Source organism: Pleurodeles waltl, chromosome 3_1, assembly GCF_031143425.1.
Source record: "Pleurodeles waltl isolate 20211129_DDA chromosome 3_1, aPleWal1.hap1.20221129, whole genome shotgun sequence".
In the NCBI taxonomy this organism is placed as follows: Eukaryota; Metazoa; Chordata; class Amphibia; order Caudata; family Salamandridae; genus Pleurodeles; species Pleurodeles waltl.
Window position 1 is genome coordinate 228,290,757 of NC_090440.1, and position 18,693 is coordinate 228,309,449.

Sequence of the window (18,693 nt, forward strand, 5' to 3'; positions counted from 1 at the left end):
CTGGTGTCTGCCGAGGGTTTCCTTAGCAGCGCATTAACCATTGCGTGTTTCCATGGATCCGGGAACACCTCAGAAATGATGGACTAATTCATGAAGCAGGTGAGGACTTTGCTGATAGGGGCTGCTCCCTTGTTGTAGATGTGGTAGGGGAAGGGGTCTGTAGGCGTCCCGTAGTGAATGGTTCTCATGATGCTGGCAGTTGCTTCCATGGTGAATGGTTTCCAACCAGTCAGATTATTCCGTGGGTGTTTGAGAGTAGACTAGGGGTGAGGGTGCAGATGTTTGGTTGGGGGCTAAAGTTGTTGTACATGGCTTTAATTTTTTCGCTGAGGAATTCTGAGATGTTGTTACACAGTTCTTCCGATGGTGTGATGCAGTTAGTGAAGTGAAGTCTTTGATGGTCGCAAAGATTTCTTTTCCACTGTTGGAGCTGTTGTCTTCACTCTACTAGGGCTTTCTTCTTTGTTTCCTTGATGTGTTGGTGGTAGTGTCTCAGGGCTATCTTATGTGTCTTTTTGTAGTTTTCTAGCTAGTTCGTCCGCATCTTCTTTCCAGTTGTAGGCAGTGTTGTTTTGTTATACCGATTTCCACATTGTACCAGCTAGCATGCTTCCATATTCTTCTTTATGTATTGTGTTTTATGGGGTGGGCAGGGAGTCAGCGTATCCAAATCTTTGGTGTTGCTGCGGGGGGAGTTCATTGATTCAGGCACATGGTGTCCACCCAGTTGGTATCCTGGATTATTCTCCAGCTTTGTTTCGTCCTGTCTGTGGTGGAGGGTCTCGTTAAGCAAGGGATGCTGATTTGGAATTGGATGATCGCATGATCAGTCCATGTGAGCAGCATGGAGTACTCCTTGCTTAGCTTGATTCAGCAGAACCAACCAACCAAGTGGAGACCTTCAGCATCAGAATTCTGAGCATGCATTGCTAATCATGGGGACACTTGCTGACCACATAATAATTTTGTGCCAACGGCACGAAAGCCAGATGTTTATAAACTATCTCAATAATTCCACTAGGTGTCATAATACAAGAGATAATTTAAGGATTATTTTAGGTGCAAAATGGGTGTTTGAATTCTAGAAGGAGGGGGAGGGCCGCAAGGGGTATTCTACTACTAGTGTTTTTTAAATAAGGATCCTGTTGTTCCATCCTGACACGAAGAACCACATCTGGATTAATAACATCTAGTAGCCAGGGGACCACTCTGTTTTCCCTGTGTCATTTGAAGAGAAAGACCCTCACTATTGGACAGAATGAGAGCTTTAAAATGTGCGTTTTGTCATTATTGGTAGACAGTGTTGCCCGTGGGACTGTGCCTCACAATTTCACAAATTATTATTATTATTTCACAAATTATTCAGGGATAATGGTACTGACTGGAGCACTCATTGTAGCTGGATGAAGTTATCTAGAGAATGTCTAGTCATCTATGAGCAAGAGTTGCAGTAAAAGAGGCTGTGTAGGAGGATGAGGTAGCAAATACACATCCATTGGGGTTAAACTGTAGGGACAATACTACTCAGAGCCAGGAGGCTTATGCATAAATTGATTACACAGTGAGGCACTGAAAAATGAAAGTAAAAAAAAGTGGCAGCTTGGTAAACCATTCATAGAATATTTAATATTCACATTTTAAGAAACAGGGTTTTTTAACTATACTGTTAAACAAGCAGTACCGCAGCACGGAGACTACTTGGGAAAGAGGAAATGCAGTCATTGGTAGGTACCCAGCAATTGACGCATGATGCAAGACAACTAAGATAACCTAACTCTGGCCAGATGCAGTATCTCTGTCTTGCTAATTTATGAATAAATGCTGCAATATTCACTTGTCCATCTGTAAATGCAGACTCTTCCCTCAAGTCAGTAGAGAGCTACAGGCTGTTATGAATTGTTAAAACAATAACAGAGGACTTGGTTTGAAGGATCCATTTTAAGCCACTGAACAAAGAGGCTGCTACCAACACCTACCTGTGGAGGACTGCAAGCTCTTTCCATAGCCAGCCGCAGAGGACATGGCTTGCCCTAGGGCTTGATTGGAACCCAAAGGCTGCTGTGTGTTGGACACTTTACTGGATGATGCACTTCGTTGCTTGGATTTGGGATCCTTTGTTGGCTTTGTCCACACCAAACTCTCTCCAACTTGCAAAGCAGCTCCCAACTTCTGAGCCATGTCCACCATCTTCAAATACAATGCGGAGAAAAAAAACAGGAGAAATACATGATTGAAGAGCTGACTGACAGCGAAGATGGAAAGGGAATTGTACAGAGTGTGTCATGTGCTTACATGTCATAGACAATGTCCCCCCCTCCCACCCTCCCCCCCACCAATGCTCACAGAAAATAGTTTTGGGCGCAAACAAGGTGAAACCGAATGTGAAGAATCATTCTTAAGGGCAGCAACCTAAAAAAACACACATTTGAGAAACACAAACTCCAAAGTTCGCTTGATATTTACACATTGCACCTGGCAATCCTTCTTTGCTGGTTAGGGTCGAGTGTCTTACTGGTAGCGTCGGGACACTTCTTAGGAAGCAGATGCTGTGCTTTATATATAGCAATAATTCATTTATTCCTTCATTCTTTTCCAATAGCAGAATGCCACCTGCACATGGACACAGATCTTGTGATGTAGATGAAACATATACTTTAGAGGAAAATGTTTGGACTAGAGTAGGCATTATCTTTTAAACTATGAACCTGCAAATCCTGATTCCTCATCAAGGAGGGAATAAAACTACCTAAAATGTTTTAGTCTTACGGCAGCAATGATTTGTAGACTCCGAAAGTGCAACATTAACTGCAGCACGAAAAGATTCAGACATATCTCAAGAATAATTTTGTGCAGCTGGTCAAGTGACTGCATATTGATCGGCATCGGGTGATCAGGAATTCCATGTCCTAGATGACTGAATGTGACTTAGCAGCCCATATGATTGGATGTCGGGCTGCCCAAATGTTTGGACATACAGCAGCCCATTATTATTAATTCAGGTGCACGTATCCTAAAGATGACGGTGTGTGCAGTAACCATGGAAACATGGAGCACAGCACTTGAGGAGTGAGGCTACAGCATCCCTAATGAGTAGGCGCAAAACAGTCATTAAGACTGTGCTCGTGGCAACCCAAATTAGTGAGGGGGCAGCAACTGTGACTGAGGGTGAAGCAGCCTAGATGGCGGAGGGCACGGCAGCCCAAAATGTGCAGGTACGGTTGGAAATTGCAAAAAACAGTGCCACACTAAAGAACGAGATTGGTGGTCTGCTGCGTCTGTTGGGTGGTCATTAGTACTGCCAGAAGCCTTAGGCTGAATAATTCTCTAAAGGAGGGACTGCTCAGGAGTAGACATTACTGCCTTAAGCCATCTCCTGACGACCTAGCCATATCTACACACTAACCTGGACAGATCTGGTATATAAATAAAATAAAGCCAGAGCCGGTGCCTATAGAAATGTGCAGTTTTCCAGGCAGAGAGCTGTATGTATAAGATAATATGTTTGTCTGTACCTTTTCTTGCTAATTGCATAGCTAGAGGAGGACCCAAAAGCATTGTCCATACTTCCACTACAAATAATTTCTCTCTAAAGGTTTGAAAGCCTCCTTATGAAAGGACAAATTCAATATAAGGCAGGGATATATCTATGTGAAGATATCACATTTTAAAAAATGTTAACAATTTTGAAGTCTTCATTTTCTGCTTGAAAGTGCAAGAAGAGACTGAAAATAGAAATCACAGATATCTAAACTCTTTCTTACAGCCCCCGCACCACTTCCTAACAGATAGCCTGCTGATAGGGGCTAGCACCAAAGATGGCTAGCTCCAGATGTGGCAACTGAACGAAAGCTTTATGACTTTTATTTTTCATAATTAAATGATCTGTTTAAGTGCAGAAGGGTGTAGGACCCGAAGACTTGATATTTATTTTTTCCAGGATTCACTATGGTATGCAAAAGTAAAAAAGAAATATGAGTTGGCACAGCTGCAGCTCTGAGGCTGAAATGCTGTCTGAAGCAAGGGGAAGTAGTGTTCAGATGACCAGGTCCATTAATGGAGCAGAGCACTGTGGTGCAGTCTGGTGAGATCCTAACTCACCTGCACAGGTTAATGTGGCGGATTCACAAATGCTAGATTCTATACTCCTCAGAATGCTCTATTGTTATTGGAGGCAGATGGACAGCTATTACATTTGCATAGGTTTTTAGGCAGAACGCAGACCTCTGGTGAATACAAATTGGGCCTGTGTGTGTATAGTAGGGGGCACTGGGTTTCAGCCTTCTAAATTCACTGCAGATAGCACTCTTGTGGAGACTGTTATGATACTCATACAATCTCATGGGTTCAAACTAGGAGCCCCAAAACTCTGTCCCTGTTCGGTCTAGCCACCACCACTCCAGTTTGTCAAAGTCTCTTTACCTAGGCATAGGTGGAGCCCAGAGGTTGATGGGCCCAAAATTCAAGTTGCAAGAGGTCTGGAGCTGACACTTCGTGAAGAAAAACGAAAGCCAATCGAATGGATTACACCCACAAAAGTGAAACCAAATTGGGATTGCATATTCCTGCAGCATGCAGCTGAACCCCAAAATAGGTATACAGGAAGGAATGATATACACTCCTGCAGAAATATTGATGAAACAAAAATGGCACAGAGAAATCTACCCTCTAAAAATGAAATTTACAAAGTAAATCAACTGGAAAAAAGAAGCAAACGCTATCCTCTCTCCCTTTTCCTACCTCCTCTTCCTCAAAAACCGAAAATAAATGGAGAGACAACATTTTGTCACGTTCCATGCAAGAATAAAGGAATTGATAAATCACAATAGTAATGGTGCAAACATTTTACCTCTGGATCAAATTCTATAGTACTGCCCTCCTTCATGGTGTTCACCTTGTGCTCCATCTCCTGATACTGATTCAAGGATCCTTTCTTATCCCCCTGATTGTATAAGAGAATAGCATAGTTCAAATTCACCAAAGGGTGACATCTGAAAGGGAAACAGAAACATCCACAGGTGGTGAAACACCAAACTATCTAGTGCAGGTTGCAATGTCACTGTGTTAATATACATCTCATTAGATACTTTTTATTGTAGATTTCTTCTAACCGCTACAAGACTTGGTGGGTCTGGGAGCTAAAACAGCTCCTGAAATTATGTTAATCTACTCACACTTTACAATGACCAACTCTGGCCCTCGACTGAAGAGAATTGTGGGAGTTCTTTCATGGAATGAATTTTTAATAACATTGCCATACAATTAATTTACCACACTGCACAGTTTGCCAAACGTATTGCTAAAAAGCCTCAGAATGTACAGATTGTTCCGAACAGAATCACATGAAATATTTCAATAATCATGGGACTGAAACAATATCCATGCACATTATTCCTCAGCACCGAATAATGTACTGTAAAGCAAATAAATGTGCATGCAAGATAGCTGTGTGCCACCCTGTCAGAGCTGTTTTCAGAGAGGAAAGGGTTGACATTGCCTCAGCCCACTCAACCCCGAGACGTGGCTTCTGCGGACAGGGTTTTTTCTATGCCTGGTAATGCCAGTTCATCCCTGCTACTAGGGCTATCCGGGCAGCCTTAATTGTGATAGAGACAACAAAACACACAGAATGAATGCAATGAGAACGCTACTATTTTTCAATCAGAATAAGAGCTAAACAGTAGCATCAGGTTTAATCAGTATTTCAAACCTTTGGAAAATATGCTCAAGAAAGTTAGAATTAATACTGATCTTGGCATGATAGTTGATCTCAAAACCAGTTCAGAGACCACATAAAATGAAAAAATATCAACTGTAACATGCATTAGAAAATATGTATTTATGAGGATCATCTGCACACCACAAAAGCCAGTTGTAGCCCTATATAAATAAATTTCAGACTTAATCCAATGTCAATTTAAGCCTTGAAATGATCACTTTTTAGCTTCAATAATTCTAGTCAGATTTTAATGTTCTTACAGGTTTCTGTATGCAAGCCTTAAAGCTAAAAAGTAGTTAATTATCAGGAAACATTTGTATACCTACAGTTTTTGTGTCTGAGAGATGCAGCTGGAGTATGTTGGCCCTTCTACAGAGGCTTGGATTCTTTGATACAAGCTATTACATCCTATAGAAAAAATTACATCTATAAAATTACTTTTTTGATTTTTGTTTTTATAAGGTAAAAATCTAAAATTATTTAAACAGCCATCTTTGAATCCATTGCACGACTGAGGCATCTCACAAACTCCTATGCTCTGGGTGGTCATCCAGCGAATAACTAGATAACCAGGCTCTTCAAGAGGCAGGATGCCCATGTAACTAGCTGCCCTCCCAAACTCATCCAAGGCAAAACCTTGTGACAGAGGGGAAAGAACATAAATCAACTTCTGTCTACTGCAGCGCACCCTACTGCATCTTGTTCTCCTTGCTTGCCCTTATTACAAAGTAAAATGCTTTCATTGACAGTGTAGGTATATATAATAATTCTCATTCCTGAGACAATGCCAGAAAAACGTTTTTTCAACCTTAGTCCCAAATGCAATATGCATTATTGGAGGACAGATGTTCATGCCCAGGAGTTCAGGATACAATACTTTCTGTGCCCAATCTGGAGTCACAAAGATAACTTGAGTCCAGTTGGCCCTAATCTTCTTCAGCCCTTGGGGCAGGAGAGGTATCAGTGGGAAGGTGTACAGGAGTCATCAGTTCCATTCTATGTGGATCACTTCTCCAAGCGAGATGCCTTGGAAACTCCAACGCAGACACTGTCCGCCCTTGGCAGCGGCAATAAGATGCTTGGGTTCTACCCACATGAAGGAAAGACCCTGTGCCACTTCTCAATATAACTGTCATTGATGATCCCCAAGTCGTCGCAGGCTTAATTAGTCTGCTCTGATGTTCAAGGAACCTACCAGGTGGTGGGTCACCAGAAAAATTCCTTGGCTGTCTAGCAACTCCAGAGACACAAAGCCTCCTGGAGTACAAGGTCCACGACCCCACCCTGCCCTGCTTGTTGCAGAATATTAGGCAGTGGTGTTGTCCATGAGCACCTGCACAAGCTTCCCTTTGATGGATGGCAGGAAGGTTTTCAATGCTAAGCGAAGGGCTGTTAACTACAGGAGGTTGAAATGGAGCTGTGCCTCCGGTGAAGACCAGATGCCTTCGATCTCCACCTCTCCCAAAAGCTGCCCCAACCCAAAAGCAATCCATTGGTCCCCAGTGTGAGCTCTTGATGGCTCAAGGAGAGGGCTGAGCTGCTGATTCAATTGCATTCCCCCAGTCATCACTGCAGATCTGTTGCAATCTCCCCCGAAATCTAGAAAAGATCAGAAAACATTCCCATGATGCTGAGCCCACTGAAGCTACAGATCCCACTACAGAGCCCGCATATGCCACGTGGCGTGTTTGGCAAGCAGGAGTCAATCAGTCCAAGCAGCTGCAGAGTCATCCTGATTGAGATCCAAGATAGAGGTTGAACATCAGTCTAAATGTCCTGGACTCTTGGTTCAGAGGGATAGGCGTGAACCTGCACCATATCCAGAATTAAGGGGTGCACCTGTGACGGAGTCAGGTGTGACTACAGCATGTTAATAGTAAACCCCAATGATGTTAGGCAGTTCGCCGTAGTCTGGAGGTGGGTGACGACCATCTTCAATAGCCAGTCATCAAAGTAGTGGAAGACTGGGACCCCTAACCTTCGACGTTGTGCTGGAATCACTGCCTTGAACACTCGATGTGCGCTGGGGAGCATGATACACTGAAAATGCTCCAGACCCACTGTGAACTATAGGTAGTGCCTGTGAGCCTGCAGGATGAGGCTGTGGAAATAGGCACCCTGCAAGTGCAACACCACCATCCAGTCCTCAAGGTCAAGGGCAGAAAAGACCTGGGACAAGGTGATTATATTGAATTTGTCCTTTCATAAGGAGGCTTTGAGAGGGCAGAAATCTAAGATGGGACAAGGGCCTCCAACTTTTTTCAGCACTTAAAGTAGCAGGAGTAACCACCACGGGCCACTTCCGCATCAGCACCCTCTCTATGGCTTCTCTGGCCAAAGGAGCCTGCACTTCCTGCTACAACAGGGACAGGTGGTCCTCCTTCAGTAGTTCTGGTGGAAGGTGAGGCAGGTTTTCAACACTGCTGACACCATATGCAGGACACATTTGTCCAAAGCTATCACCTGCCTCAGACATGGTGGCCGTGGGCCAGTAAGGGCATGCTAAAGGGTGCTGGGCCCTGGGGCTGCGGCAGCTGAAGGGGTAGAGGAATGGCCACATGTTGCCCTATTGTGCATGTGTTTGGTGGGTGCCACAGCTGTGAAAAGGTGGGGGGATTGCTGCAACAGCTGGATTTCATTTGCCCCCCAAAATCTGCACCACTGACTGAAATTTTAGTATCCAGTCCACAGTGGATAGTGAATTTGATCGCATCATGACCATCCTGCATGGCCTGAGATAAGTAAGCATGGATCTTCTCTAGAACCATGGAGAGCACCTGATCCACAGAGTCCCACAAAGCATGAAACAGCAGTCTAAAATGCAGCTGGCATTGAAAGAGCAGAAAGCCAACCTCACCGAGTAGAAGATCTGTTTCCCTTAAAGGCCTCTATTCTTTTGTATTCTCTATCACAGTGAGTAGTCAGGAAATAATTTGGCTGAACTTTGCTGGTCAAAGACTAGACCACTAGGTTCCCGTAAGTATAGTGTTGGGTAAGGAAGCCTGGATCACCTGGAGCAGGGGGATGGTGCCTTGAAACCTTCCGATTAAAATTGGGGCCTGACCAGGGCTTAGTCTAGGTCCCCAAAACCTTGACAGTAAGTGCCTCATTAAAAAGCAAAAGAGTCTCAGAACTGGTTTGGCTAGGCTGAGGTACCTCAGGCAAAACACTGGTCTTGACTTCCTGGGTGTGAAGCTGAAGGTCCAGAACAACTGATACCCTCCGCACAACCATGGTTAAGATAGTGCCTTCCTCTATAGCCAGGCCCAGAGTTGACACCATTCCAGTGTCGGAGGAGGAAGGTATCCAGACCACTGGTGTCCTGGAGGTCTCCATATCAAGTACCCTCCTGACAGGGCTTGGCTAAATCGTCCCCAGCATCATAGACAAGTCTGTATCAAACAATTTGTGTCAGGGAGAAAGGGCATAGTGTCGGAGTCAGAAGGGTGACTGAGCAGCTGTGGCACATTTAAAGCAGCTCGTGGCCTTGGTTGAGGTCGGGGTGGTGCAGACTCAGTGTCAGACAGCTCTATGGGTTGCCCATTGTCATCTGTAGTCGATGGCGTCAAGCTCAGTAGCTTGTGTTTCAGCGTGGGTTGTGGTGTCCGAGAGTGAACTGGTACTAAGGTCAGGCCGGAACGAGCCAAGAGCGGCCCACCTGCCGCCGATAGTGAACTCTCTAGCCTGTTGGGCGGCCTTGAGGCTCCTTGGGGCCTACAGGTGTGCCAGAGGGAGCCAGCAACGTGCCAAAAAGCCATAGCTTGGCTTCATGAAAGTCCTAAATTTGCTGCAGCATTGAAGCGTGGCCCCCGAAATCCAGGTTGCCATGGGACAAGGGTAGGAACTGGCTTCGAGGTTGAATGACTTCAGGAATAAGACCTTCGGGCACAATGACACCTTCGAGTCTTTTCAGGTGATCGGGAGTGGTGTAATGGTGCAGAGTCCTGCTTGGCCTTCTTGTCTTTTTGTTTTTTTGACTTACCCGCGGTTCTGGACCTCAACAACAAATTCTCTAGAGAGGGATCTGGCTCTTGACGTGTACCTCAATTGGTCACAATGTGGTGTTTTGCGATATTCACCACAAACAACTTCTCTTCACGATCCTGGATGGCCTTGGGATGCCTTATGGCAGAGGCACTGGAGTCACTGTCTGACCATGTGTCAGTCAGCCACAGACATTTGTTTGTGACATACCCCACATAGTTTGAATCCTGTAGATTTGGGAGCGGACACGGTCGCTTGTACACTGTAGACTTGTTTTGGAAACGCCAAAAAACTGTTTCAAGTGAGACAAGGGGTAACTCAGGATCTGCACCTGTTGGTGCAAAAAGAAAGAAAGTAAAGCCAGCACACATGGGTGTAGGTCACATTCAGTGAGAAATGAAGTTGGCCACATTCAGTGAGGAATGAAGTTGCGGAGACGCAGGCGTCCAGCTGAAAATTTTCTGGATCCAATCTCACGCCTGGGAGAGTATTAAAAATGTGAGGAATCTCGCCTTTGAAGTCTCTGTTAGAAATACGCTTTTTGGAAATAGTACAGTACTTAAATGTTGTGGGCCTTTTGTTGTTTTCATTTGTGAAACAAAAACAATTAAAATATATTTATTCAAGCTTGGTTGACTAATGAATCCATAACTCAGCTCTGGGGCATATTCTGGATTCCCGATTTCACACCAGTGGTGAAAAAAATAAAAAAGGAACTGTAGGGCTAGGGTGTTGCAACACAATATAAAGCCTTTTGCTACATCACTTCTGGTTGATGTTATGGTGACTTCATAGAATCTATGTGGTGCTATCTCGTGCTGTGATCAAGTGAAAAAGTTTAAGTATCCTGGGTTGATGGCTTAACCATTGCAAAAAGAGCCTGTAAAGGAAATAACAAATTAAAAAATTTCCTCACTCAGTGATGTCACAAAAAAGTCTAACTTTGCAAAGACATGTGTCAGAGGATAAAATATTCTGCATCAGCAAGGAGACAGAAGAGTTATATATCAGGACTTACTGTTCCAAACGGACGGCTTGCTCGTAAGATTGTTTTGCATTCTCTGGATCATCCAGGTTTGTTAGAGCAACTGCGGGAAGAGGAGACCAACACATATTATAAAACATTGGAAATTCTGTGAGGAGTAGGTTTTCTCTACTGCACTCTTAGAACACTTAAAAGGGTGTCTTTAATAAAACATGATAGACCTACACAAAAGCTTTCCTTCTTAAGGTTACTCTTTCAAAAGAGACTAGGATTGAAATGTTCACATGGCTAGTTGCATTACCCTATTACCCTATTACCCTATTAAAAACCACACTGTTGGAGGGCCATTAAGCATGCTGACTTGTCAGATACAGAAAGCATCACAGTAGCACAAGAGTTCTGCAGAATATCAACAGCTAAGAAGTTTATGATCCACTCTCTCCGTTCGGACAATCGTGCAGGAATAGAGTGATGGAGGTCAGGTCAATTTGTAGTTTTCTGCTACCTTCATTTCACCTCCCACTAAAGAAGTATACCAAGCGTGGTTGTAAGAGATGACATGGGAGTATGAGAAGAGAGAAGTCATGAAAGCCAAAGAGTGGACAGAAACTGAAGAAAGCAAGAATACACTTCGGAGAAAGAAATGCTACTTTGTAATCCAAGTTCTGCATCACTGGACTCAAATATAGAATATGTGGATTATATATATATAATTATATATATATTCCTCGAGATTGGTCCTCTCCGTCACTGGCACCGGCAGTGGAGTGCTATATATATATATATATATATATATATATATATATATATATATATATATATATATAAATAATATTCCACCTAAGTACGGAGATCCTGAAACATTTCAGTTTCAAATAACATATCCATTTTGAGAAGGTGAACGCCTGGCATTTTTTTAATGCAGATATATAGTCCTTAAAATGTTTTCCATTTTTTAAACTCTTCAAAACATAAGACAATACTGCAGCAGCAAAGTTATCAAAGTCTCTCCTCAAGTATACAGTGTGCTTTTTGTTTATCAGGCAAAGGCTTGTTGGCCAGTTTATAACAGTGAAATACATAAAACTATCTATTTTGACGGACAGTTTGCCATTATTTAATTTTTATGTAGGTAAAATGTTAAAACTCTCCTTAAAGCTAAAGAGGATTTCTCTCCCAGGAAGGAAAAATTACTGAAGACCAGCACAGATATGGACTTCATTAGGAAAATCCAAGACTTCTTCCAGTACAAAACAGGGACAAATTCTCAAAATAACTCTACTGGAGTTAGCAGTGTAAGATTCTTCTGCTGGCCCGATCTAATAGAGACCAGAAAGCTTCCTTCCTCTAGAGATGCTGCAATGATGTCCTATGTATAATCTCAAAAGTAGGAGCAATCAATTTGGATAAAACACCATAGAGGTGAAGGCTGTCTAGAGTAAGTTATCTTTATTTGTTCTGAGTCTTGATGACGAGGAATGTAAAGAAGGGCTTTTGAGAAGGATCATACTGTAACCCATAACAGCTGGTGGATGCACCCAATATCAACAAATTGTAGTTTTGTATGAGAAGGAACAAATAGGGAATGATAACAATTGTGATGCTGACACCACAAATAAAATCTTGTCAATTTAAAAGGACTAAAAGTAACAGAGCACAAGATGTTGACTACAATTGCAGTGTCTCCATAATCACATTATAAAGCACTGTGTGTGGGGCCTCATCTGAAATGTTTAACATAGCTGCTCCCCTTAGTAGTACATCATCATGAAACGCAGTGATGATGAATATACCCATGAATTTGGTGTATTATAGGAGAAGCTAGAGTCTGAATCCAAAGTATGTCTCAGTAGACATTCTTTAGGTCAACGTGTTGTAATCTATCTGTGGACTTTTAATCACCCCCACCGCACGCCCATCACTATTACCCGTCATGGGCTTGCCTTTCAAAAATCCTTTGTTACCATTGGTAAATGCTTTACATTTGTCCCTCCTTGGGGCAGTTTTGTTACCGCCTTGGCCATCAACCTTGTTTTATGGAAAATTGCTTGTTTACTGATACAATTGCCTGAAAGCGCTGGGAGGCCTTCGGGTAGCTATGCGCTACACAAATTGAATTAACATAACAAGCAAACTTCTTCATTTTGTGTCTCTCCTTTACGTTCACGTCGGCTGTGGCACTTTGAATTGGCTCGCCTATTTCAACTGTTTTACTTTCCATTTTCAATTTATGTGGCAAGAAAAGTCCAGTTAGGAATTTACAACAGTAATAGTTCTAACTCGAGCAGACGTGAGACCCAAGGCATTACAAATGCTTGTTTTCTCTTGAATTTGTGTGGACACTGATCCAGTAGTCCTTCCACTGGTCAACTGCATCTAATTGAACACCGGGAGCCTCACCAGGCAGCTGTGTGAGTCCTATAAGTTAGAGGTGGCCAGCTGGAGGAAGATGGGACACATGGAAGTTTGCTTTTAGTTTTGCTAATGATGAAGGCAAAGGTTGTAACAAGAACTGGATCAGGTCATGTTGCAGTATAACCCTTAAAGGAATCTTCAGGAGCATTGAAAGGCATTTTCTATGAGTGTAAGATGAGGATGATGATGTATAGTTGGTGTGGCAGAGAACTCTTCGATTCTGAATGGTGTGAAGGAGTGCCTAAATGTTGAGTGTCTTGACATTGAGAATGGGATGACACCTTTTCTTAATGAGTGATGCTTGTGCTATGATGTCAAACCAGCATGTTGTTGCCTGCAAGCAAGTTGGATTAAAGCTGACTTAGGGGGTCATTCTGACCCTGGCGGCCGGTGACCGCCAGGGTCACCGACCACGGGAGCACCGCCAACAGGCTGGCGGTGCTCCCAAGGGCATTCTGACCGCGGCGGTTCAGCCGCGGTCAGAAAGGGTAAACCGGCGGTCTCCCGCCGGTTTACCGCTGCCCCATTGAATCCTCCATGGCAGCGGAGTGCGCTCCGCCGCCATGGGGATTCAGACACCCCCTACCGCCATCCTGTTAATGGCGGGAAACCCGCCATGAACAGGATGGCGGTAGGGGGTGCCGTGGGGCCCCTGCAGTGCCCATGCCAATGGCATGGGCACTGCAGGGGCCCCCGTAAGAGGGCCCCACAAAGTATTTCAGTGTCTGCTTTGCAGACACTGAAATACGCGACGGGTGCAACTGCACCCGTCGCACCCCTGCAACTACGCCGGCTCAATTCTGAGCCGGCGTCCTCGTTGCAGGGGCATTTCCGCTGGGCCGGCGGGCGCTCTTTTGGAGAGCGCCCAGCGGAAATGTAAGAATGGCCGCCGCGGTCTTTTGACCGCGGTGCGGTCATTTGTCGGCGGTACCTTGGCGGACGGCCTCCGCTGTCCGCCAAGGTCAGAATCAGGGCCTTAGTCACCAGGATGAATGACATCCATCAGAAGATTCAGGAACAACAAGAATGATATAAATGAAAATGGTGCCTTTTCCCTTCTTTAGATCTTCCTCCTTAGGAGTCCGTTGGTGGAGAGGACACAGTTGCTGTAGATGATGCACCTTTCCTGAAAACCCGGAGGTGTTTTTTTTCCTCCTCCTCCATTCCTCTGAAGAAATGTCCTTCCAGGGTTTCTATTATATTTCATTTAAACATTTTACAGTCTTTGGTATTGGAAAATAGGTAAATGTGTGGGACAGAGGCTAGTTTCGTCCTTCTACAGCCAATGCTTGGCAAAATAAACAAAGAACACAGAAACTTACCATTCAGAAGAAAGAAAACAGGTGGAAATGATTAATAAGAAAAAAACTGAGTGAAGAAGCACAATTCGAGGTCTGAGGAGAAAATCCCCATAGCGTAAGATGACAAAACTGTTGAGGTAACTGTTTAGTGATCCTACTCACACAAGGAAAAGTCGATTCCTGTGCCTAGCTCAAGCAAGAGACTCCAAGTGTCATTTGGTTGATCTGTTCACAGCAAAGCGACACAACAGCTGAAGAAGACTGCTAGGGTGAGTCTGTAGCCCAGATCTTAGTCTCGCCACTGTGCAGCACCAGGGATAAGGGCTCAATGCACACAAGCTGCCCAGAGTCTGCTGGATTCAGGAGAGTCATCAGAGTGCAGCTTGGCCACCCATTAAGCAATTTACTGCTACAGAAGGGATTCCACTGTGATCGCCATACCAGGCGACTGGTAGCCCAGTGGCAACTAGACTCCTGCCAGGCTCAAGAGGTCTTTGAGTAAATGTCGACCCCTGTGGCTAGGACAGCCTCACCAAGCCTGTAGACAGAACTACCTGCAGAAAGACACCTGTTGACTGCATTGCACCTACAGCATCCTTGAGCATCTACAGCATCCTGCATCCCTTACATCAGAGTCACTTCCATAGGAGGGCAAAGAGATACAAGTGATTGAAACCAAGTGAAAATGCTTTCTTCTCATTAGGTAACTGAGTCTTAGGGCCTGGCTGCTACCCACTGGCTGGCTCCCTGCGGCGTTGTTTGGCCAAAGTAATTGTAACTACCCACAATACAATTAGCCAAGGTTTTGCCTCAAAAGGTTTTAGAGGGTCAAATTTGTTGAGTTTACCAATGATTGCTTGTGGTTGAGTAAAAAGTGAATATTTACTGCACCTCTTAAATTCTGTATCTTTTTTCTTTTTATGTCTAAAAAATATATAACAATCTGCTTTATTTTTATAAATTGGTGTTGGATCTCTTGGGTGTCTCAGTTACTTCTTCATTTTTTTGGTGCTGTTAAATGCTTTGCACCTGTTCCTTTGGGTAAGTCTGACTGCTCAGAGCAGTAGCTACCCAGGATTGAGCTAAGGTTTAACAAACAAAACTGGACAGGTCGTAAAGGGGTTGGTAGTATATTACAAGATTAGCTGTCCGAACTTTAAATTTCTGAAACCAACAAGATCCTCACAATTAAGTTTCCAAACTCCTAACTTACATCCTGGCTAGAACCCTGCTCAGCACCAAACAAGGTTTCTAAGTAGTACCTACATTCTGAGTTTCACTCGAGGTAGGTGTTCTTTTTTGGTTCAGTCCCCATTAACATGGAACAAATTGCTGACCTGAAGACTGAATAGTATCCATTAGCATCAAATTTTAATTTCACTTTCCCCTCAGAATTTAGAACAATGGGCAATTAGGAGTGGCCATGTTTGACCTTCATAGTGCATAATGTTTAAGAAAGAAGTCCCAATATTTATACTGAATGAATAAAGCATTGCATGTCTGCTATGAGATTCTGAAAGGTTCTGCAAGGACAAAAGCGAAACAGACCACACTCCATACTGATTTAGAGAAACAGTTGGCTATTTCGAGAGATCTGGGTGAGTTTCAAATATGGTCAGTAAATAAGAGCTGGGTGAGTATGACATATGACATTTGTATTTATTCATTCACAGTGTGTTCTGAAATGCTGCAAATGCTTATAGGTGACATTCATGGATGCCACCAGTACTGTATCCAAGAAAAAAAAGGTAAAGGGGTCAGAAAGATCGCTAATCGACAGTGGACAGTTTGGCTATGGGAATGTTACAGCCTAGCCCAATCAGATGAAACATGGGAGATCTGGTTGCAGAGACAAGTATCGGCAGGCATGCTTGGTGATCTGCTGTAGTCTTTTTTTTCTTTTTTATCAATTCTGGTAGCGATGGGCTAAAATAGACATTTCTGGTTGGTATGTAGAAAAGAGTCACCTTCAATATGTATTTTAGGCCCTTTTTCAAAAATGCTTTTTGGACAGTGCAAAATACTTTAAATGTAATTCTCATCTCTACCACAATAGCCAGTGAAGTGCCTTCAGAGCCAGTGTGATGAGTTTTTTTTTTTTGAGTTTAAACCTATTCTAACTGCTTTGTTTATTTGCCTCTAACTCTTGAACACAAGATTTCTGCAGGCTTGTACTATACACATTATGTTGCAAAAGTATCAGACATAATGCATGTCCTATACCATGCTCTCAGTTCAGTAGGAAACGATTAGCTGCTTTGCTTATGGGCACCAAATGCCCCTATGTCAAAGCCATCTAAAAAATATTGCCACCGTACTAGCTCTCCCTCCTGAAAACAGTAAAACCCTTCCTTCCAGAAACTGATTTCATAACAGTGCAAAGCCATGAGCCTCTCACACCCAGAATGGGGCAATGCTTTGCTCAACAGGCTAGCCAACATCACACTGGCACCCATCAAACACATCCTTACAGCTACTCTGGCTGCTGTTTGTTTGTAGGAGTGCTTTAAACCTGGAAGAATTTATATCCAGGTGGCAACATGGCATATTTCTTACGTCATGGGCCTTCTCGTGAAGTACCTGAAGAAATCTGACCACATCCTTCAATGACTGAAGGAATTACAATGGTTTTGCATCCAAGCTAGTGTCATCTTCAAAACTAGATGTGTCATTTAAAAGGCATAAGGAGTGATACCAAGATATATCGGGTCAAGAAACTACCTACCTAAGGTCGATACTGCCTTACTACGGTTCAGGACCCTGCAGGATTGGATAAGAAACAATGCAAGAAAAAATAATAATGCAGCTGTTCGCTATTCTCCTAGGTGATGGAATAGCATCCCCATCCTTATGAGAACTTCAACCCTTCTGCAATTCCTGAAGAAGATAAAGAATGTACCTCTTCAAAGGACACTACCCCATCACACAATATGAGGACGCTTGTTATCTACTTCTCTGTAAGGAACCATGAATTGTACCACTAGGTGTTGCCCATTTACAATTTTTACTTTGATTCACTCTATGCAAATATCGTTACGTACATAGAAGCCACCCATACCTGCCAACAACATGTAGAGCTCTCCTCTCCGTGGCTGAAGATTGATGGCAGCGCTTAGGAAATGGAAGGATGAGGCATACTGCTGCATGGTCAGGTGCACAAGTCCAAGATTAGACAGTATCTTCCAGTCAAATGGTGCCAAGTAATTGGCTCTCTTCAGGCAGCTGATAGCCTTTGAGAACAAAGTAGCTAGTGATTAGGAAAACATAAAATGCACAAATACAGGGTAGTCTCAGGTAGACATGTCCAGCAAACACCACCAATAAGAATGCTGCACCTCTTAAGGTAGCAAGCAGACCACTTACAAGTGAAGGAGCCATTCTCCTCTTAGACATTCAACAGACACCGCTCAGGTAGCGATGGCATGCACATATTTCAGTGAGAAGCTACGACTCAGAGAAGGAAAGGCTGTGAAGAGAAACTAATATTTTACGAATACACATCGAAGGCAGCTGGTTCACACAATCTTAAGGATGAAGTGAGGCCCATACACAGTGGTAAACAAGTGACTTATACAGAAACTGAATTAAATATGCAGCAGAAACACGGCTCAGATTAGCACTGAACTAACATAAGGAGATCAGACAGGGAATATACACATAGTGAAGGAAACTACCAGCGAACAAACTGTTAAATAACAGCACAAGAATACAGTCTAAAGTGAGCTGATAAACACTAACAAGTGAGTCAATACAGCCAAACACAGACGGAACTGGGAAAGAACCCTCAAATATTCCTTTAACTGCACCTAACACAAACCAAGACACTTAGAGAAGGATAGTTAGAGTACAAACACACACAGATTTACGAAAAAAGGGGTGTTTACTTGCCAAGGTTATGTTATCAGGCAGGGCATATGCAAGAGAAGACAAAATATGATGCAGGTACACACACCAAGTGGACCAGACAGTACACAAGTAATGGAGGAGGCATCAAAGGGATCAGGCAGAGCACAAGCCCATGGGAAGCAGCACTGTACACAGACTGAGGATAGCAGGCAGCACACAATATAAAGATGATCAAGCACTGCACACAACACACAGAACTAGGGAAGACATCAATGCACATAAATTACACACTACAATCAGTGAAAACTGCAACAGTAGGCGTCTGTGCACTATCAAGATAAAAATATAAATCAATACCCAGAAAGGGGGGGCATCATAAGACATCACAAAGGGCAGCCGGGAAGCAGACAACATATACAGAAGATAGGGAAGTCATAACGTACTTT

At 43.5% G+C, this 18,693-nt stretch overlaps 1 protein-coding gene across 2 annotated transcripts in view; it reads right to left on the reverse strand.

Annotated features, from left to right (window-relative positions):
- BBS4 (Bardet-Biedl syndrome 4) overlaps positions 1-18,693 on the reverse strand; it is a 317,463-nt gene that overhangs the window by 60,704 nt on the left and 238,066 nt on the right. For both annotated transcript variants that reach the window (XM_069222250.1, XM_069222249.1), the window contains exons 12-15: positions 17,460-17,631; positions 10,719-10,788; positions 4,847-4,988; positions 1,977-2,187 (exon numbers count right to left, since the gene is read on the reverse strand). In XM_069222250.1, coding sequence (XP_069078351.1) covers positions 1,977-2,187; positions 4,847-4,988; positions 10,719-10,788; positions 17,460-17,631 — 595 coding nt within the window. The remainder of the gene's footprint in view (positions 1-1,976; positions 2,188-4,846; positions 4,989-10,718; positions 10,789-17,459; positions 17,632-18,693) is intronic.